Genomic DNA, 24,253 nt, shown 5'->3' with positions numbered 1-24,253 from the left:
CATTATAGACTGGAGCATCTATAACTCTAACCTAGACTATGCCCAGAGATTTCTGAATTTGAAAAACAGGAATTCCCTGTGTTAAATATTTAGTGAACCCATTATAGGACAAATATTATTTATCTGATTCTCAGAGATATTGCCTCTTCCTTTTTTGATCCCATAGTCTCTCCTTCACCAGTTAAGTCATATAATAAACCCATAGCATTTACACTCAGAACCATCATACCCCCTCTAACTAATATCTCCATATTTAAGGACTGCTAAAGGGTAAACCTTTTCTAATTATATAATGAAATCTCTACATTTACTCATCATATCACCACAGTCGATTCTGGCACAGCAGACATCTTTACTAAAGTTTTCAGCCTCCTCAGATAAATGCAGAGATCTAGCAGTCTCAACTAAATTTAAATGCAATGAGAATTGTTTAAAACAATGTCCCCTGGTAGTCAGTGAACATTAATGTATTTACTATTAAGACAAAAAAATGTACTGTAAAGCTAGAACACCTGAGAATGAGAATACAATAAAAACATCATCAGGAACCTGGGAAGTACTTTAAAGACCAGTAAAGAAACACATGAATTAGCTTCTGAAGTGAAGGATAATTGTAAGTCCTTCTTTAGCTAAGTTAGAAAGCTAAAAATATAACACGCGGCATTGCTCTGAATTTTTGCTGACTGCATCCTCCCTACTCTGACTCCATTTATATTGGAGATATATTAGCAAATAAGCTCACTATAAACTTCACCCCTGAGCCCCCTGTTGAAACACCACTTATTCAAGATTCATTTACACTCCCCATCGTTACCAAGGATCATGTTCTTAAGGTGTAATCAAAGAACTAAGACACTGCTTCCATAGATCCTTATACCTAGATGCTTAATAACAGTGTCAGACTATCCTTAAACTGTTTAACTTAACCATAGCCACAGGATATGATCCCATATAATATAACAATAGAGGTACAACTGCTGAATCCTACACAAATGTAGTTTATAAGCTCTTACATGAGTGCATGGATCATGCTATCCCTAATAGAACCAAAATGCTATCCTCCAAAAAAAGGAAGCCAGTCTGGTGGTCCTCTGCCATAAACAAACTCTACAACAGATGAAAGAAACTGTTGCAAAAGAGTAAAATCCCATGACTGGAGGAACTCTCTGGTCAACCTCAGTAAGAAGCTGAGATCCCTCATAAAATCCTCCAAAGCTAGTTACAAAAACAAGATTGCCACTGACTCTAAAGACAACCACAAAGCATCCTATACCTATATCAAGAATCTCAATGGCAACACTCAGATCTGCTCTGAGTTACAGCGCAATGGCTCTAAATATACAGAACCAACTGATATTGCCAACATCCTAGCAGATAGGTTCAGTGCTAACTTTACGCCCCTCTCACCCCCTAGAGGGCCCATCTCTATACCAGAAGAATGAAAAGTTCCTGTAATCACAGCTGCACAGGTAAAAAACATACTCTCCAAAGCCAAGAACACAGCATCCATGGGACCTGACAATATCCCAGGCTGCTTTCTACATGAACTACAGAATGAACTGGCACCTTACCTAAGTACCATGTTCAGTCATAGCCTCACCTCAGGCTTTGCACCAACTGAATGGCATACCACGACGGTTATCCCACTCCACAAAGGGGGAGCCATGACGGACCCCGGGAACTACCGCCTCATTAACCTGACGAGCCTGGTCTGCAAGGCCATGGAACGTATCATCATGGAACTCATAAACAAAGCCATTGGTAATCTCCAAACTCTGGACCCTACCCAGTTCGGATTTGGCAGATCATGTCTCCTAAACCTAATTGACTTCTTTGAAGCAGTCACCAAAGCCATAGATGAGGTTAAAATGGTTCACACAGCTTATCTAGATCTCGCCAAGGCTTTTGACACCATCCCCCACTCTGGAATTATAGATAAGCTCACTAAACTAGGTATAAATCCCTATGTCACAAGATGGGTTACCAAATGGCTCATGGACAGAACCCACACTGTGAAAGTAGCGGGCTCCAAATCCGATTTCAGACCAGTGACAAGTGGAGTACCACAGGGTTCAGTCCTGGGTCCTCTGCTGTTTGGTATCTACTTCTCTGAAGTACAGGCTAACACAGAAGGTCTTTGGCTAACAAAGTTTTCAGATGACTGCAAACTAGGAGCCATAATCGAAACTCCTAACGATGTGGACATACTACAAAAGGGCCTCACTGAGACAGATACCTGGTATCAAAACCACGGCCTGAAGCTCAATGCCAAAAAGTGTATTGTCATCCAATTTGGTAAAAGCTCTGTACCCATGAACTACCACATAGCTGGTAGTCTACTTAATGCTGAAAATGTGATAAAAGACCTTGGGACACAGGTGGACAATAGTCTCTCCTTCGATAATCACATTGCCACAGTGGTCAGGAAATCCTTCTACATGGCTCACCTCATCACAAAAGGTTTCTCATCCAGGAAAAAAGAGGTCATTGTTCCCCTCTACTCATCACTCATTAGACCCATTATGGAGTATAACACCCCTTTTGGTTTGTACCTCACAAGTCATCTACAACAACTGGAAAGGCCACAGAAATACCTCACAAAGAGGATTACTGGCCTCAAACAGATGCCCTACGCAGACCGTCTCAAAGAACTCCAGCTTTACTCCGTCGCATATCGCCTACTCAGAGGTGATCTCTGCCTAACATACAAAGCTATGTCAAACCCAGAGCTATTGGACATGCTCACCTTAAAGAAATCCCAATCCCTCCGAGCTACATGCTCTAGGGACCTAAACCTTGTCACCACAATAAACAGAACATGCTGGAGGGATAGATTCCTGTCCCAGAGACTTCCCATACTGTGGAACAGACTACCTATCTATGTCAAACAGAGCTCCTCATTAGCACTCTTCAATAAAAATCTTGATGGCTGGATGGGAAATAGGAAATTCACCCCAGGGATCACTTCTGTGGCTCTGCTCGACAGGGGCACAGGAAAATAATTTTCTTGGGTGGCGAAAGCCAGGGTACATTTTTGGCTAGGCTTATATAGGCCCTAGGGCCAATAGCCTAGTACCTACCTATGAACCTATGAACCTATATCCTAATGCACATCTCTGGTAATGCTTGTTCACAATGACAGCCCTACCATGTATGTATATGTGCACATATATGTATATGTATGTATATATAGGTTACCCTTGTAAGCACACAAGTACAGAAGAACGAACTTCAAAACATCGACACCTGAATCTCCAAAATAATGAAAGCCAAAAACAATGAACATAAGAACATTGAATTGGCAGGTGAGTTATTGCACAAGATCGTGGTATAGCTGGTTTTACCCATTCCCAGCTGCAGTGTGATCTCCGTGTTGGTATATGTAATGTGCAAGCGGTATGTGGGGCATGGCCCCCCACATGGGGAGTGCGGGGGGGAATTTCCCCCTGCAAAACATTTGCATAGGACTTTTGTTCAATCCATAGTGCTGTGTGGATGTTTAATAGTCTGCAGTTCATTGATTTTCTTTTTCGTAATGAAGTTTCAGCATTCTTGATCTTTTGAAGTTTGTTCTTTTATACTTCTGTGCTTATGAACTTGACCCATGGATATATATACACACACACACTCACACACATATATATATATATATATATATATATATATATATATATATATATACATACATATATGGGTCTACTTTTATTACTCAAAGTTATATTACTTCGACTAACAAGAGTATGACCTGAGTTCCACGAAAGTACACTTCAGCAAAAGTGCACTTTCGCGAAAGCTGATTCACTGAATCGACAAAATAAATAGAAAATAAAAAAAAAAACATTGTTTTGCACTGTAGTGCGATCTTGGAGTTGGTATATTTAAGTAGCAGGGGTTTGGGGGTGGAAGGGGGCTTGCAGAAATTTTTTTTGTTTATTTTGTATTTATTTTGCCAATTCAGTGAACCAGCTTTCATGAAAGTACACTTTTGCTGAAGTGCACTTTCGCGGAAGTGAGGCCGTACTTTTCTTGTCTGAAATAATGTAATTTCGAACAAAAAAAAGTAGACCTATATATATATATATATATATATATATATATATATATATATATATATATATAAATGTCACCGTGCAATTGCACAGCTATGAAGTATTCTAACAACAGATGTTCAAATACTTAATATATGTGCAGGTTACATGAGCGAATGTCTTATTTGTGAATGGACTGTGCATTTGTATATATAACGTTCGCTCATGTTAGGGAAATACATCCCTTTCCTCACTGTAGTGCGATCTTGGAGTTGGAATATTAAGTTGGGAGGGTGTGGGGATAAACAGGATTTTAGGTGTAGGGATTAGGACATTATGGCAAGGGTGGCATTTTAATGCCATAAAATGTCATTTTCGACATGTTCAGCATTAACAGCTGTTTTTCGACAATAGGGCCATTCGGTAGTTGTAGATTCTGTAAAAGACTTCAGTTATTAGTACTGTTTTTATTTTAATTTTTGAGATATTGATAGTAAACTATATATATATATATATATATATATATATATATATATATATATATATATGTATGTATAGTCATATATGGTTTTTACCAATTCTTTTCCAGACCTCCATTCTGAAAAATTTTGCTGGGTGTCCATACACACCTACTGGCTTGCTCAGCTCCTCTCTGCCCTATATTTTAACTGAAAAGGAAGGTAGAATACTCATTTGACAGAAAAGTGCCTGTGGGTATAATGAGAGAAAAATATATCTATGCGTGAATACTCATTTATTTGAAACAAGTATGGTTGAATTAAATTTTATGAGGTATATCAGTGTCACCTTTTTCTTGTGTAGGGTCCTGTTGTGGAAGGGTGTTTTACTAATATAATGGGATGGGGTTAGGGGTATGGTTAGGATTACCTCACTTGAGTATGGTGGTGCAGGGGCGGACTCCCTCCCCACTGTTAATCATGTGTGGTAAACCTAACCCTAACCTTGCCCCTGTCCCCTAACCCCAGTCTTGCACAACACATTACTAAAACTCTTTTACCTAATAGTACGACTATTTAGACAATGCTTGATCAGGAGTTCTGTATCAGAGGTTTACCAATATAGGGCTTTTTAGTGAGAGTGAATTATTTGATGATTTGTTATTCATTCTTAATTTTATTTAGTGTTTTGTGCATTCTCTTTTTGTGTTCTACCATTTGATGCTCTTTCTTTTATGTATTCTACATTTCATGATATAATTATATATATGTATATCCGATTTTAAATCCATCTGCAACCTCTTGCATATAATCATATATATGGTTATCCACTTTTATGTCATTCCACAACTTCTTGCGCATATATATATATATATATATATATATATATATGTATATATATATATATATATATATATATATATATACCTACACACCCACAGACATATATATATATATATATATATATATATATATATATATATATATATATAAGAGAGAGAGAGTATAACATCAACAGCGGATTGGTCAATACCATTGGGTCAAGAAGAGCAGATGGTCGACATGTGCAGGTTTATCAGCAGTTCCCAATTAGGGGAATGTTCCCTTTTTCTAGGGTTTGTGCAGTCTCAGAGTTAGTATATCTAAATAGCAGTAGGCATGAGGGCACAGCTCCTCACTTGAGGCTGTAGGATGGCTTGCTCCCCATGCAAAAACATTTCGTATTGGTTTAGCCTGCTCTGGGGTAGTCATTGGAGCAGGCTTGGTTCATGTTGATGTTCTGTATTTCAACTTTTTGACATAGACCCAACTACCATGGTGACTCCCATTACTGCCACAAAATATCCAAATTATGGAACACTCTTCCACAGCCCATCGCACAAAATCCTCACCAACACAATTTCAAACAACTTCTAAAGAACTACCTAGCCAAAGACTGGCTCTGCTCCTGTCATTCTTCAGGCTAATTTCTTCCTACCTCCCTGTACCTTACCTTATTTCTCTATTTTACCTCCCATTATACTCCCTCCATCTCTCTTCAGACATTGCTGACCCATTAATAGCTTTCACACTGTTTTAATTGATGGACAGGGAGTCTTTGATTCCAGCCATACCGAACATACACATGGAATAATAATTAACTCCCTGTCTTTTACATCACTATTGGTATACATGCATTCTGTCTCTACATTTATGTTATGCTCACTGTCTTTGTACTATACTTTGTAATAGTATTCTGTATAAGTTTACAGTGGCTTGTACATGAGACTATATACTTGTGTGCACTGTTGTTTGCATTTGTACTGACTACTGTATTATAATAATTATTATTATTGTAAGCTTTGGTACTACATGTGGAGCTTTTCACCCTGGGCCTCAGCTGAAAATGGGCTTTTGGCCCAGTTGGACACTACCCCCTTAACAAATGTAATAAGTAAAAATAAATCAATCTGTCAACACTGTACACCAGTCAATGCATCTATATATATATATGTATATATATCTATATATATATATATATATATATATATATATGTGTGTGTGTGTGTGTGTGTATATGTATATATATATATATATATATATATATATATATATATATATATCATATCTTTTACATATATATATATATATATATATATATATATATATATGGGTGTATCTGAAAATCTGAAAATATCAAGTGTGGGTGAGGTGGACAGCTGTCCAGTTGGCTGCAAAATGGTCAACTTGGCAGATGATTGACAGGTGTGGAAGATCAACATTCACTGGGTAGGGGAATATTCCCTTTCACCTGGGATTGTGTGATCTCAAAGTTAGTATATATAATTAGCAGGTGTTGTGGTGAGTACAGTGGGACTTGCTCCCCCCCAACAAAAACGTGTTTTTGACCTTGTGTAATTGATGTTTTTACAGTTAACTGCATTGGGTGTTTTATATGTGTGTGTATATGTATATATATATATATATATATATATATATATATATATATATATATATATATACATATACATATACATACACACACACAAACACAGACACACACACACACACGCACACGCAGCAGTGGTGCAGCAGTTTGCATTGGCACCTCACAGCAAGAGGTTCTGCAGTTCAGTTCTCGGGCTGTGGTACCTTCTGTGCGGAGTCTGCATGTCCTACTTGCATTCGTATGGTTTTCCTCCATTTACTCCGATTTCCTCCCACATTACAAAGACATGCATCTGTAGCATTTCTCCCCACACCTCTGCTGAAAATTGGCTCATTCCAAATGGGACTTTCCCAGTAAACAAATATTATATATATATATATATATATATATATATATATATATATATATATATATATATTTATTTATTTATTTATGTATGTATGTATGTATGTATATCTACACACACTTTTAACTTTTATCTTGGTCCACCACTTCAAGTATGTATGATTCCATCATGAAATCATGAAAGGTAGAATAAACAAACTTGAGATCCTCAAATGATAGGACAGAAAAGATTGAATGCATAGGTCAATGCCACAAAACACTGAATACTTCTTCATCATCAATCATCATCATCAAGCCCCTTTTTCCCATTTTTTTTTTCTGAATGGGGTTGGCGTGTTGTGTCAACTGTTGCCATCTCTCTGTATTCAATGCCACTTTCAAGACTTTCTTTGACACTCATGCCAGACTTTTGCAGGTCTTCTCTCACACAATTCAGCCACCTCTTTGCTGGACACCCTAATTTCTTCTGGCCTTTTTCCTGTCTGTCTCAAATCTTCTTCAACAGATTGTCTTCTGCTTTTTTGAATGTGCCCAAACCACCACAATCTGTTCTGTTCGACCTCTTCTGTAATTGGAGCTGCTTTGGTTTCTGCTCTTATGTCCTCATTTCTTTGTCTTTCTCAGTGTGCATCTTATCACCCTTCTCAGGCACTTTGTCTCCATCACTTCTAGCTTCCTCAGCTGCTGTTCCTTTACTGCCCAGCTTCTTGTATAGGTCAAAAGTAAATAGAAATAGATAAAAACAGTGCTGAGACCCAAGTAGGCAGAAGTACAAAACTTTAATAAAACAACAGGTAAGTGCAAAACTTTAATAAAACAACAGGTAAGCACTTTCACGGTTCAGGCCAGCTTCATCAGACAATAACATAATATAAAATCACAGAATTTAAAAAAGCAACATCCCATCAGTGAGCTGCTCTCTGAAGACCAAATTAACTTCTAAAATTAATTAACTCTTAAAAAGCCAATATTTTTTAATGCTTAAAAGGATGTGTGTATAAAAAAAGGTTTCAGTGATATGGCTTCATTTATTCCAGGTGCTTCATCTGCCTGTAAATAAAGACTCCATTTTTGTGCACAGGCTTCTATTTTAATTCTAATGTTTCCTCCTCTCTCATTTTCATCTATTATTTTCAAAACAAAAAAACTTAAATTGACGCTGTGGGCCAAATTCAAGTATATGTTTAGCTAAGGCACTGGTCTCTTTACAGTTCCTGATATCACGAATATGTGTACGGTTAGTTTTACCTATATAATAGACTCTGCACGTACTACAGAAACTATAATAGACACGATTTTTAGATGAACAAGCTGCATAAAAAGAGAAATCTATTGAATAGTTCAACTTTGGATGTGTAAAACAAGTACCTGAATATATATATAGTTGCAGGCACAACAGTATCTTCAAGCATATGCACCAAACCTGTGAGAAATAATATTCGATGTCTGACTATGTTTCTTGTAACATAAATGTCTTTTAAGAGACATATTATTCTTAAAAGAAAATTGCAGTTTATCAGTAATAAAATCCTTAAGCTCCTCGTTCACATGTAATATATTCCAATTCTTCTTAATTATTTTGCATATAGCTCCGATATCATTGGAGAAAGTTAAGGGAAATCTAGTGCTACTCCTAGTTGGAATTACCAAAGCTTCAGTAGCATTTAATGTTCTTTTTGAATAGCATGGTCTCCCTAATCCTTCTCTTTCTGGCATAATGGAATTAATACAAGAGTTGATATCTTTTTCCTCATAACCTCTCTTCAGAAATCTGATTTCAGATTATTAAATGCTATTTGTAACTGTTTACTATCATCATTATATAATCTCATTGTTCTGAGAAATTGTGCCTTAAGTACATTTCTAGAAATGTGATGAGGATGCATGCTATTCTTATGCAAATTCTCATTTTTCTTAGTTTCTTTCTTATGTATACTAGTTTTCAATGTACCTGTGTCAGACCTACAAATGCAAACATCCAAAAATTCCATGCTTTGCTGAGAATATCTGATTGGAAATTTCAAAAAGGATGTGGTGCTATGCAAAAAAATCAACCAACTGTAACAGTAGTTTTTCATTGCCTTTCCATAACATAAATATATCATCCACAAATCATTTATACCAGTGCACATAGGAAAAAAGTCATTATCAACCAAAACTTGATCTCTCTCCCACTGAGCTAAAGCTAGGTTGGCATAGTTGTTTGCACATGCTGTGCCCATCGCTCTGCCAACCTTTTGGAGATAAAATTCTTTACCAAACAAGAAAACATTATTTTCTAGAATAATTTCTAGAAGACTACATAAAAGATTAATTATAAGACTAAATTCAGAGAGCGTATGCAAGAACATATTCATGATATCAGGAACTGTAAAGAGACCAGTGCCTTAGCTAAACATATACTTGAATTTGGCCCACAGCATAAATTTAAGTTTTTTTGTTTTGGAAAGAATAGATGAAAATGAGAGGGGAGGAAACATTAGAATTAAAACAGAAGCATGTGAACAAAAATGGCTTCTTTAATTCCAGGCAGATAAAGCACCTGGTATAAATGAAGCCATATCTCTGAAACCTTTTTTATACACACATCCTTTTAAGCATTAAAAAGTATTGGCTTTTTAAGAGTTAGTTGATTTTAGAAGTTAATTGGGTCTGCAGAGAGCAGCTCACTGATGGGATGTTGCTTTTTTAAATTCTGTGATATTGTATTATGTTATTGTCTGATGATGATTTGAACCGTGAAAGCACTTACCTGTTATTTTAATAAAGTTTTCTACTTCTGCCTACTTGGGTCTCAGCACTGTTTTTATCTATTTCTATTTACTTTTGTACTACTGCTTTGACCCTCAGTCTAGTTGCATTTAACTTTTTTTACATCTTGTATAGGTCACACCATTGTTTTGTACACCTTAATTTTCAGTTTGTTTGGCATTTTTCTGTCATGTACTATGCCAGTCAGATGCAGCCTCTCTAGTTCTGTCTTTGACCCCCTAATTCAGTCTTCCCTTCTTCTTAACCACCCCTCTCAGGCACTTGAAGCTGTTAATCTAGTTCACTATTTTCCCTTCTGTCTCAGTTCTCAGCTTCTTCTGATTTCCCATTTGCTGCCATTACAGCTTTATGATCTGTTCTCAGTTTCATTCCATTTGCCTTCATTGTTGCATTCCATTCCCATATCCTTTGCTGTAGTTCTTGCTCAGAGTTTGCCTGTAATGGTACATTGTCTGCATGCAGTAACTTTGTTGAGCTATCTTCTCTGACCTGTTTGGTAATGTAGACCACTAGTATGAACAACAGTGGGCTGGACTCTGCTGCACACCCACTCCCACTGAGAACCCCTCTGTGAGACCAAACTCTGTTCCTACTTGAGCCATTGATTCCTTGTACATAGTTTGTAGTAATTCTACCAATGTTTCTGGGACTTAAACTACTGCAGGACTGCCCAAATCAGCTTTCTTGGGACCTTGTCATATACTTTCTCAAGTCTAAAAATGCCCAGTTGGACTCTTTTCTCATCTCTAGCTTCTTTGCAACTGTCTGTCTCACTGCAAATATCTGGTCAGTTGTGCTGTGTCCAGATCTGAATCTGAACTGCTCCTCTCCCTGAATACTTTTCTGCCACTAAAAATGTCTTTATCAGTAAATCCCAGCTACAAAATCCAGATCAAGCATCAACTGAATAGTGTTGCTGTCAGGGGAAAGTTTTTTTAGTAACATAATTTGTAAAGTTGGGGTTAGGTACAGGGTAGGGTTAGAGTTAGCACACATGAGTAATGTGGTATAGGGTGCTTCATTCCCCTGCACCACCTTACTCATATGTGCCAATCCTAACCCTAATCCTACCCTGTACATTACGTTACCTTACTAAAACAACTTTCCTTTACTGAGTGTTTCCATTCAGGCTTTTCACTTTGCCTTAGTCATTACCCTTAATAATGTCATGGTATCCATTAACCCCCTTCCTCTTACAAGTCTCTGCTTTCTTCTTGATCTCATTGCTGTTGAACAAGTCAACCTAGCCTCCATGTACTATTACCTCTTTGTATTGTTGTATGCTTAATCTTGGTCTAATCCATCATCAGTACCCTACTGATTTGATTTGAAGCTCTAAATGCAGCCAACCACTCATTGTTTTGAACTCAGTAAGCAAATCAGTTAGGGGATCTGCCTTTCATATTGCAGTATATTTCAGCAAACTCATATTTTACACAGATAAGTTACCAATTAACAGTCAAACATAATCATTATATGCAGTAAAGTCTGCTTCTTTTCATTACAGGCTTCTCAAAACTCTTTCGTTGTAATACAAACTTATGGTTTTATACTCTTTGAAAAATAATACGTCATGATTAAACCCTCCTATTTTTCCACATATTATACCCCTAACTCATTAGCTTTTCATCATTACTGTGCAATTATATGCCAGATCACATTTTTGTACTGCTGTTGCATATAATGTAGTTCTTCTGAAATATCCTGTACACACATCTCGCGTTTTGTATTCAGTTGCCACTGGATGTGTTATTTATACCATTTACTTCAAAATAAATATTTTATCGTGTTGATATGGCATTTAGCATATGCCTGCACCATTTCAAACTTCTGTTAGTCCTCTGGTTTCTGCACACCCTTCCTAGTTAGAAATCCAAGCTTCATCTTTATGGTGCTATTTTATCATTTTAACTGTATCATTTTCCCATGTTGCCTCCACCTGACCAAATTTTCTGCCTCGTCTCATTTGGGTACAAACACCCATATTTATTTCACAAGCCTCTTAAGCTCACTTATTTGTTCCATCAATAAACTGGCAATGAACTCAAACTCCGTACCATGTGTTTTTTTTTTTTTATTCTGTCCATGCTGTCCCAGACCCTTCTGAGATACTCCCAAAGGCTTGAGATCTTAGTGGTCATACCACTAAGCGTATGTAATAGTCTGTCTATTAAGCATATATACTGGTGCTGTTTACTGACAGTAATTTTCTTTTCTTACTTTTATGTTTAACATGCTTCCCACACAACAAGACACTCAGACTGTTTGTCTACAGTAATTATTGTCACCTTTACCGGTCCTTAGTCATGAAGCTAAGTATTCATATGACCATGTTGTTTTTTGCTCCAAAAGCTCCTACTTCACAGTTTAGCAGAAGATCTATGTTTTTATTCATTTTGTTTTATGTATATGGTTACTCATTACCATATACAAAGTACTCTTAGTCAACGTTTATGGTTTTTATTTTAGGAACATAAGTTTCAAACAACGTGAGCAGCAAATGTTTAAAAAAATTAAGTGTTCTTTACTGATAAGAATTCCCAGCATATTTTAAATTATTGTAAAGGATGTGTGGTAGTGTTAGTAAATGGTCTGTGACATTGGAATTACTCACTTTTACATCATACAGTAGCATTAACAATTTAACCACCAACTCAAACCTACTGATATGTTTTAGTATATATATAGGGTTACTTTCAGGTGTGTGATGCCAGCTCTGTCGAATCCAGCCATCCCAAAGAACAAGTATTGAAAGCATTTATACCAAAAGTGTAAAATACCTAACCACTGGACTTGCCCCCTTGCAGGATCCATGTTAACATTTGCTGCTGGATCCAAAGGGATAGGGAGTTCCATGATTCAGAATTTTCCAATGTTTTACACTTTGGGTTTTGAAATTTTCAGTATTTGTTCTTTGAGATAACAGTATTCGGTAGAGCTGTCATTATGCACCTAATAATAACCATAGATATACATATTTGTATGTAATGTTCAGTTTTAGTGGAATTAATAAATAAGATCCCATAATTTTTAATGAAGGACTTATGGAAAAGCATATATGTTTTATTTGTAACATGACTACATCTGTTAAAAGCTATTTTATCATCTATGTATTTCTACCAGACATACACACATCCATATGCCTTCATAGGCATGCTAACATAATTAATTATTTGTGTCACTTCTCCTATTACTTGTATATTATTTATTTTATTTTACATTTGCTGAAAGGAATAGTACAACCAAGCTAAGAGCTCTTTATGAACTGAGAACTGGGAAGGAGAGTTCCTCAAAACAATAGAAAAAAATGAGTGTATATACTTGATCATATAAGGATGGCTATGTCATGAAAAATGTTGCAGATCTTGGTCACAATATCACTGCCTGCATGTAAATCCCCTCTTCCTTCTAGTATTCATGTAGTGATCATATTCAGGCATACCAGAGAGTTGCTTTGTGCATCAGCTGTGCCTGTGTATGTGTGCATTTAGTCATGTGCGTGAGAAAGAACACTCAGCTTCCTTGTCAAGTACTTCATTCCTACAGTCATTCTGTGAATTATTTTCCTTATTTAGCATCCCTGCTGCTTATTTTGTGGTTTCCTTTCTGTTATCTGTTTATTCCTGGTCTGGTCCCTAGCATTATCTTGTGCTGCTTAGTGAATTGCATTGTTACCTGTTTGTCGTTGTTTGTTTTTTTTTTCTTGCTATTTGTAGTTTATTTCATTTGTTTTATAAAATCATGTTACATGTGACAACTGTGCCCTGGCCCAGCAATCAAGGAGCCTCAGTCCTCACCATTAACACCAGGGAGGTTGTCTCCTAGAAGAGGAAAGGATAACTAATACACACAGTAAAGTACAATTTCCCTTAAGTGCACACAGAGATCACAGTCAGAATGGGGCTGGCTGCTCCCTTGCTCACCAGGTCCCCAATAAGACTCCCCACTGGCACAGCTATAGGGTCCAGGTCTCAGCCTAACTGGGCAAGCTAGAACCTCCAGTACTCTCTCTGTCCAACCAGCACCTCGTATCTCTGCCCAAGTAGCTGACACAACACACAAACACTTTGAGATAAGTATTTATACAACTTCACAGACACTGCTGGAAAAGGCTGACACAGATTCTCCAGCTGTGCCCCTTTACCCAGACTATGCAGTAGTAATTACTGCCACTACCCAGTTAATAATATCAGTTACTAAAAGGCCCTTAAAAGGGTGTCCAATTATTACTGTGCAATATTAATATCCAATGGTAATGTGACTATACAGTCTAAGGCTTATTGGAAGGGCTTAGGCAGTAAATTCTATAAATATATAATGTACTCAAAAGCATACTTCATCTCTACACAAACCAGCCACAAGTAGAAGGTATTAAAAAATATTTAATAATAAATAATTAAAACACAAGACAAATCTACTACACTACAGAGATATCTAAGAGTTCGCAGATCACACAGAAACTTAAAATAATACAGTAGGACAGGTCTGGTTTCAAAGAAAAATATCTAATTAATCTTTACTAGCTTTAACTATTCCTACAAGATATCACAGTGCTAAAAACTTACATGTGAGCATAAGTAGAGTGCTGACAAGTTAGATGTCCAGATCAAAATGCTCCAGGTCTCTTGTGAGAAATAGTATTTAAACATTACTAACAAACATGTCTCTAAGGTCCTCCCAAAATTACATCATTTTTGACACTTAGGTTTTCCCAGTATTCATATTGCACCATCTTAACACCTGGTTTGAGTTCTCAGGCCACAAACTGCATTATTCAGCAGTCTAACACCTGCACAGAAACTTGCAACAATAGAAGACATTTCACATGTATATACTAACAGAAACTAAAGCCATAAAGCACCTTCCACATCTAAATTCTAGTCATAAACTTTAGCTTTAAAACAATGGACATGAAATCTTCATCCAGCCGCCCTTGGGCTGAATTCTAACATGAAAGGATACAACATGCTTCACTGGGCCAGTAGAATGCAATGCTGTCACATATTTTGCAGTTCTACATTTCACAGTGTTTTCCTACATTTAAAAACACAAGCCTGTATTTTACATTTATTTATATAGTAGATAGAATTATATATTAAATTCTATTTGACTAGGCTGGCAGCCTTCGCCCATCTCTCCCCAGTCATTACATCTCTTCCGCTGTGGGGAACTCAAGCAAGTTTTTCAAGTGCCCCTTGAGAAACGCCACTTGACAGTGTCAGGTCTATCTGGGTGTACCTCACCCCATTCCTTGTCTTGAGATCCCATCTGCATTGGCATTACTTCTCCCACTGCTGAGCTGCACTGACATGACATATGCTTGCAACCCCAGACTCATTCTTAGCAACTTGGCATTTTGCTGACTGGCTCTGTTTAACCATGTTAGAGGGTTGTGATCTGTCATCACAGTGAATTTTCTTCCATACAGATAAGGCTGAAGTTTTTGTAGTGCTCACACTATGGCTAGACATTCCTTTTCTACCTCTGCATAGCATTCTTCCCTGGGTTGGAGCCTACTACTGAGATAAACCACTGGGTACTCTTCGCTCTCTGAAGAAATCTGGCTAAGTACAGCCCCCACCCCATAGTTTGAAGCATCCACCTGCACAACAAAGTCTTTGCTGTAGTCTGGACTGGCTAACACAAGGGGTCCTCCCAAAGCTTCCTTAAGCTTCTGAAATGCCTGCTCAAAAGCTGGGGTCCACCTTACCTTATCTGACCTGCTCTTCCTTGTCAAGTCTGTGAGGGGAGCAGCTATGGTACTATAATTGGGAACGGACTTTCTGTAGTACCATGCTGTCCCTAAGAATGCCCTCATCTGCTTTTTGGTAACAGGTGCAGGCCATGCCTGAATAGCTACCACTTTGGCAAGTTCTGGTCCTATCTTACCACTCCCCACTCTATGTCCTAGGTAGGAGACCTCTGCCATACCCACCTGGCATTTGCTTGGCTTAATTGTCAACCCTGCCCTCTGTACTCTGCCCAGCACCTCCCTGACATGCTGAAGGTGCTCTTGCCAGGAATGGCTGAAGATAACAATATCATCCATGTAAGCAATGGCAAACCCTCCTGCTCCTGCTAAGGTATGATCTACCAGCCTCTGGAAAGTCTCTGGGGCATTCTTTATCCCAAAAGGCATCTTTGTGAACTCATACAAGCCAAAAAGAGTCACGAAGGCTGACTTCTCTCTAGCACTGGGAGTCAAGGGCACCTGCCAGTAACCCTTGGTAAGATCAATGGTTGTAAGATACTTAGCCCCACCCAGCTGCTCTAGGGCCTCATCTGTCCTAGGCATGGGGTAAGCATCCGACTCTGTCTGACTATTTAATTTCCTGTAATCTACACAGAACCTGGTGCTGCCATCCTTCTTTGGCACCAACACCACTGGTGAGGCCCAGGGACTGTTGGACTCTTGAATCACCCCTAGTTCCAACATCTCCTGTACCTCTTCCCTCAGAGTCTGTTTAACTCTCTCAGGCACCCTATAAGGGGCCTGCCTGATAGGCCTTTGAGGTCTTGTATCCACCTAGTGCTGCACCATGTGGGTGCTCCCTGGTTTCCCAGTGAACATGCCCCCAAACTCCTGCAACACTGCTCGGATTTCTCGAATGTGGGTAGAAGATAGCTGCTGGGACATTGCTACCCCTTCCACTGAGATGTCAGCCAGAGCCTCACTGAGGAGATCAGTCTCCAGATCTCCCTCAGACTCCTCCTGCAATCCCCTGCAAAAGCTCAGCACAAGGGCCTCTCTATCATGGCAAGGTTTCATCATGTTAACATGGTACAATTTCTGCCCCTGCTGTCTGCCTAGCACTTCCATCATGTAGTTAACATCACATACCTTTCTTACCACCTTGTAGGGTCTCCCCAAGCTGCTTGCAACTTGTGTCTGACAGGAATGAGAACCATCACCTGCTGCCCTACAGCATACTCTCTAGCTCAAGCATTCCTGTCATACCACACCTTATTCTTTTGTTGGGCTTCTGCCAGGTTCTCCTGGGCCAGGCCCATGATTTCCCTGAGCCTTGTCCTGAGGTTCAGGACATATGCCACAACAGACTCCTTGTGAGACTCACACACACCTTCCCACTCATCTCGAATTAAATCTAGAGGTCCCCTCACCCTATGCCCATACAGCAACTCAAAGGGTGAAAAACCTGTAGATTCCTGGGGAACCTCTCTGTAAGCAAACAATAGATGGGGCAAATATTTATCCCACTCCCTCTTAAATTGATCTGCAAATGCCTGTAGCATGGACTTGATTGTAGAGTTTAACCTCTCAACAAGACCATTAGTTTGGGGATGATAGGGGGTGGTCTTCATGTGCTTCATCCCACAGGACTTCCACAGACAAGCCAGCAGGTCTGATATAAAATTGGCACATACATCAGACAGTATTTCCTTTGGGAAACCTACCCTGCTGAAAATCTCTAGCAAAGCATTTGCCACCTTCTCTGCCTCAATGGAGTTCAAAGCCACTGCCTCAGGGTATCGTGTAGCATAATCTGCAAGCACTAGGATATACTTTTTCCCTGTGGAACTTGGGGTACTCAGAGGACCCACAATATCCATAGCTACCCTCTGAAATGGCTCCTCAATCACAGGCAAAGGCATCAAAGGAGCTCTCACCTTGTCTCCTGCCTTACCTACCTTTTGGCACTGCTCACAGGTCCTGCAGTACCCTGTTACATCTCTGGAAATTCCAGACCAATAAAAGTTTTGCATAATACGCCTCTTTGTATATTTTATGCCCATATGACCTGCAAAGGGAATATCATGGGCAATGGCTAGAAGCACCAGATGGTAAGCTCTAGGCACTACCAACTGCTGTACTCTCTCACCTTCTAGCCCTCCCTCAGGGGTCAACTCTCTGTAAAGTAACCCTTTGTTCCAGTGTACAGATTCCCCCTTCCCTTGAGAATCAGGTGCCTCCCTAGCTACCTGCCTGAGGCCTTGCAATGTAGGGTCTGAGAGCTAAGCGTGTCTCAAGTCTCTCCTTGTAACCCTTCCCAGCTCTCCTTCCATAGGAAGTCTGGCATACTCTGACAGCTGTGCCTCACTGTCAGCCTGTGTACTACTACTCACCTCTGTCTTTGTAGTTACCCTGTCCAAGGGAACATCAGTACCCAGAAGCAGCGTAACTCACTCCCTGAAGTAACCACCTCAGCAGTCTTGGCTGCAAGTATGCAGGCTGTCTGGGTCTCCCCCAGGCTACCAGACCCACATGCTTGTCCCTTAGCCTCACTGCTCTTAACTGCATAAGTACATAGTACTGTCTCATCCAAATACATCCCTCTCAGGACATCTGCAGGATGGTAGTTCCATACCCCTGTTGTCTCAAGACAACCCACTATTGGCATTTTTTTCTTTCCCACTTACTGGCTCCCTCACCTTTGGTTCCCCACCTTGCCTCCATGGACACCTGTATGCCACATGGCCCCACTGGTTGCATTCAAAACATTTAACCCTAGCTCCTAGACGTGTACCTGGACTAGTGGCTTCCCCTGCTACTGGAGGATTCTGTTGGGACAGTCTGTGCTGCCCACCATGGGTTCCTTTAGTCCCATGAGCAGTACTGGGGGTCCCTTTCCTGTGCAGGGCTACCCTGCTTGCTAGGTATAGGTCTCCCTTCTTCCCCAACTCCTCTGAAGTAGCACACTGTCTATCAGCTAACCAGATCCTCATGTCCTCAGGCAAAGTGCTAAGGTCTTGTTCCCTTACCAAAAGGTCTGCCAGCCCTTCAGAAGTGGTGACCTGACATCCACTCACCCAGCTATGAAAATAAGTGCTCAGTTCAACAACATATTCACATACATTTTCATCTGCCTTATGTCTATGCTCACAAAACTTTTTCCTATACATTTCAGGTGTTAGCTTAAAACATTCTAACAAATGTCTTTTCAGTATAATCAAAACAGTCAGTGCCATGCATTTTTGCTAAAGAAGTTACAGCTTTACCATGGAGTAAGGGGGTCAGGAACCGTACCCAGAGCCCTTGGTCAACTTCATTCTGTTTACATACCTGCTAAAACATATGAATGAAGCTATCAGAATTATCCCCCTCTTTAAACAGTGGAAGAAATTTACTGACCTTTTGTGCTTCTGGGGTCCGGTTACTCCCTTCCCCATTTCCTCCATGACTCTGGGGAAGAGTCAGCATTTCCCTCTCATGCTTCCTCTGCCGTTCATTTTCCTCAGCTTGTAGACTCCTCATTTTCTTGGCTGCTTCTAGTTCCATACGCCTGGTGTCCAACTCAAGTCTCTTTAGCTCCAGCTGGATTTTTAAGTCCACTGCAGAAAGGTTGAGCTGTCCATTCTCCGAGGATATTGTATCTCCACTGCCAGTCTGATTGTCCTCCTGGATGCTGTTTATTGATGCAGCTGTAACCAGGGCTGCAGTCAGGTCTGCCTTAGTCAGGTTTCCATGCACCAGCCCCCTAACCTGACACATCTCCCCCAGCTGGCTCCTTGTCAGCTTTCCATACTCTTCTGCTGACATGCTGCCTGCTCGCCCTGACTAACACTAAGCTAACAAAAAAAATAAACAATTGTGATCTGAACTCTTGGTATACACTGTGTAGCTGTTTTAGAGTACAAAACACTTTTAGACATCACTGTACATAAGCTACTGGAATTCGCTCTACCCACACCACTAAAGCCAATTAGTAAGTGAAGTAGATCCCACCACTGCGACCACTTGTGATGACTGTACCCTGGCCCAGCAATCAAGGAGCCTCAATCCTCACCACTTACACCAGGGAGGTTGTCTCCTCAAAGAGGAAAGGATAATTAATACACACAGTAAAGTACAATTTCCCTTAAGTGCACACAGAGATCACAGTCAGTCTGGGGCTGGCTGCTCCCTTGCTCACCAGGTCCCCAGTAAGACTCCCCACTGGCACAGCTATAGGGTCCAGGTCTCAGCCTAACTGGGCAAGCTAGAACCTCCAGTACTCTCTCTGTCCAATCAGCACTTTGTGTCCCTGTCCAAGTAGCTGACACAACACACACACACTTTGAGATAAGTATTTATACAACTTCACAGACACTCCTGAGAAAGGCTGACACAGATTCTCCAGCTGTGCCCCTTTACCCAGACTATATGGTAGTAATTGCTGCCACCACCCAGTTAATAATATAAGCTACTAAAAGGCCCTTAAAAGGGTGTCCAATTATTACTGTGCAATATTAAGATCCAATGGTAATGTGACTTTACTGTCTAAGCCCTTCCAGTAAGCCTTAGACTGTATAGTCACATTACCATTGGATATTAATATTGCACAGTAATACAACTGAACCACAAAATCCAATGAACAGGCACTAATCCACGTAGTTCGAACAGAGTACAAAACACCGATGTCTACTATTCCAATGTTTATTAAACTGTTAACAACAACGACAATGCAGGCAAACTGGTTAAGCGCTTTCATCTGATGACTACAGACTTCCTCAGAACCAATTGAATTCACACAATTCAATTGCCTGCATTGTCGTTGTTGTTAACAGTTTAATAAACATTGGAATAGTACACATTGGTGTTTTGTACTCTGTTCGAGCTACGTGGATTAGTGCCTGTTCGTTGGATTTTGTGGTTCAGTTTCTTTTTACTTTCTTAATTGCACAGTAATAATCAGACACCCTTTTAAGGGCCTTTTAGTATGACCTCCCTGGTGTTAGTGGTGAGGATTGAGGCTCCTTGATTGTTGGGCCAGGGCAAGGTCGTCACATTAGGCATTGCTATTATCCTAACTACTAAACAGTTTCCACACTTTAGTGGTAATTTCTTGGCTTATCTTTTTGTCTTTCTTTAATGCTTGACATTTGTGCTGTGTTACTGACTTGCTGAACTGCTTCCACTGGTTCTTAATCTAAACAAAAGTAAACAAATATTTCTTCTATGTTTAAAATTTAAGTTTCTTTGGTGAAGCAAGTGTGAGTGTTCAACTTTTGAAATTATGGTATCATAAAGTGCTCATTTGCTATCTTGTATGCTTGTCTGCAGCCCTTTGCAGAATATTCTGCAGGGATTAGGCCCATCATTGAATACAACGTCCATTTTATGATGTACATTACAAAACATATCAAGCAGTTGCTGAGACACAAAAGTTTCCTAATAAAAAAGATCACAGACCTAAACAACCTGTACTATTAGGAGAAGCTGGAGGCTCTGACCCTATATTCATAGTCCTATAGAATCCTGAGGTATGATCTGTGCATTGCATTTCAAATCATTAGGGATCCAGAAGTCCAAGACCTGTTATACCTCCAGAAATTGAACAGTCCAGCAAACACTTAAGAACAGAGATCTGAACCTGCTTCAGCAAATAAACAAATCACAGTGGAGAAAAAGATTTGTCACACAATGAATACCTCTTCTCTTCAACAAACGTCCTCTCTAGATGAAGTAATGTGAGACAATATCTTCCTTTAAAAGGAATTAGACAATTGAATGGGTATTCACAAATTCACCCCCTGCATGACTAGCCTACTACTCTTTGAAAAAGGAAGTTAAGGTCTAAGGGTTGGTGCTGGCACATTTACCTTGTATTTTTTTTAATTCTGTGGTTCTATTATTACTTTTGCTTCTTGACTAACTCTGCATGATGCGCATGTGCAGGAAATCTCCTTTTCTTATACAGTAACAGCATTGTTCATCCATATGGCTTCTTGGAGCATCCACTCCTAGTCACATTCCCTATGGGGACCATGAGAAAATTAAAAAGAAAAAAAGACTCATATCCTTGTGTTAGAATTACACAGTGTTGTAGATGTTTCTGCCTATCAATTACAATCCATACTTTCTGTAATCTTTTTAGTGTGCCCTCATCTCTGTGTAGCACTGAAGGCAGTAAACACTAATATCTGAGTACAGTTTTACAGTATGTTACACTAATATCTTTATACTTAGTCTTCCGTGTTGTTTAACTTAACATTATCTTCAACAGGATATGGAGAAATTTGAAGTTAAGGTGAAGGGACTTCAAGCTGCTGTAGAAAAGGTGCGGGCTACACTGACTTCACCTGAAATAGGCCACCTAAGCTTGAAAGAGCAACTTCATCAACGACAGGTGAGGAGACAACAGAGGGTAAAATAATCTGTATTTAATTGCTCACAAACATAATTATTTTGAAATGGATGGCTCCACATTTCTATTTCAGTGTATCTGTCCATCCTGTTTCTGTGTCTGTTCCACTTTTGTTTTCATTGTGGCCATTCTGTAATTGTATTCTATGAGTGTGTCCCATTAATATGCACTAGTTGAAAATTACAACATTTCTAGTTTTGCAGTAGAGTTAATCACGTTGGCTAGTTAGTAATTTTGTCTCTGTGATAGTGTCAATTAGAAATAAAAAAGGTCAAGACAGCAAATTAGGAATATGTCCTAAAAATTGGTCAACTATGAACTATTCTGCTGTTGCAGTGGAGAAGTGTGCAAATGTAGTGCTGGTGAACTGAGTTTGACTAACAGAGAGCTGGAAACAGGATTAAGTAGAAACTACCAGCTCTCATCTCTCAGGGCTGAAAGTATATTTCCTGGTCAGTGGTCCCCACTGAAGATGATAGAAGGAGGGCGGACAGATTATTTAAAGAGGGGTGTGCATATTTTAGAATTAACACACATTGCTACATTAATGTCAATACATGCCATGCACAATGGGAAAGTTCAAATGTTTAGACCTAGTGAAAAATTAATAAATAAAAGCTGCCATCAGAGTGGTACTACCTCATGATGTCTTTGTCAACTCTCAACCTATTATAGGGATTAAGTAGGGCATCAGGTTGTGGCAGACAAGTCAGTAGAGGGTGGTGGAAAAACAGCGCAAACTGCCAAAAATCATTTTCATTAAGCACTTTCTTGGAGAAGATGTTCAGACACCTCACTTATCCTAAGCATCAGGGTACCTAGCTTTTTTAGTTTCCTATTACTTTATCTAACATTTAGGTTAGTGAATAAACGTCGATCTGGTAATAGCAAAAGCAAAAATAACACAAACGGACAATTTAATGCAGGGAAAGAATTCTCTTGGCAGTTATGTGGAGTTTGCCCCTTTCCCCACTGTAGAGCAATCTCAGAGTTGGTATATTTAGTTAGGATGGGTATGGGAGCCCCGCCACATCATTTTGGTTTAAAATTTTTTTTGAGGCCGAGGGAATTCATTCCTTATGTTAAATCAGCTGTTTGCTGTTTTAATTTTTCGATATTACCAGTTTGACGTTTAGGTATTCGCTAACCTAAATGTGCGATTGGGTAATACAGATGCACTTTTTATTCTCTTGATTCCTTTAAGGGGATGAAAGCTGAGCATTAATGTTACCTTTTTTGCTACCATGCTGCATCTTTGTTCTCACTAATTTAGAAAGCTGGTGAGAGTTCCGTCTCCAACACTTGGAGAGAATTATGTCATATTGTATTTGGGACATCCAGCTATATCCCACCAGACTGCCAACAATTAAATGACGTCCCTTACTGTAATGGGTCAGTAACTTAGGAGCTTCAGTCCTCACTACTGACTCCAATATGAGACTGTCACTTAAAAATAATTAATATTTCACAATTTTCCCCCTAAGAACACAAAAGGGACATGCTCTATTTTCCTGAGACTGGACTATATACTGTACCTCTGTCCATCCAAATGTATTTTCTTATTACACACGTCAGAGCAAAGTGTCCCTGGGGAGTGTCAAACAGGTAGAAGTACTCTCTAATCTCTAAAGAAAAACACTGGTTTCTAGCCACAATTTCAAATAATGAAAAACATTTAATAATAAGTAAAAATGATTACAAAATTGAAAATCAATAACTCTCAATAAACATTAGAATTCAATCACCAGAAATGTAAATCAAACTGCAGAATAGGAATCCATTATTCAAGAAAAAACTCTATCTTAATAACTAAACGTTCCTGATCTAACTAAAGAAATACTGTACCTGATCTACTTTAAGATATAATAGCAAGGCCAAGGCAAGCTTACAGTTTTCTTGGTGAGTTGCCTTTTCTTGGTGTCAACTGACTGCTCAGTACTTGACAAACTGCTCTGTACTTGACAAACTGCTATTTCAACTGTCTAATTTCAAAAATATAATGGTCAGCTGTTTAAATAATCTCTTAGCAACCAAGGACATTCCAATGACATAATTCACTGCTCAGCTGATTCTCCACGGTTTGTACTTTAGAATTCCCTCTCAAACGTGCAGTTAGCACTGTATCAAAGCAGTGAC

The 24,253-nt window shown here is 39.2% G+C and overlaps 1 protein-coding gene across 1 annotated transcript in view; it reads left to right on the top strand.

The window, feature by feature from the left end:
* Positions 1-24,253, top strand: part of SYNE1 (spectrin repeat containing nuclear envelope protein 1) — a 2,173,401-nt gene that overhangs the window by 625,303 nt on the left and 1,523,845 nt on the right. The window contains exon 40 of the mRNA XM_044089035.1: positions 21,977-22,099. Within this exon, the coding sequence (XP_043944970.1) occupies positions 21,977-22,099 (123 nt within the window). The remainder of the gene's footprint in view (positions 1-21,976; positions 22,100-24,253) is intronic.

Source organism: Protopterus annectens, chromosome 1.part0 (genome assembly GCF_019279795.1).
Source record: "Protopterus annectens isolate FY-2018-M chromosome 1.part0, PAN1.0, whole genome shotgun sequence".
NCBI lineage: Eukaryota > Metazoa > Chordata > Ceratodontiformes > Protopteridae > Protopterus > Protopterus annectens.
Note: the sequence above shows the minus strand (reverse complement) of the source record. Positions and strands in the feature narration are given on the sequence as shown.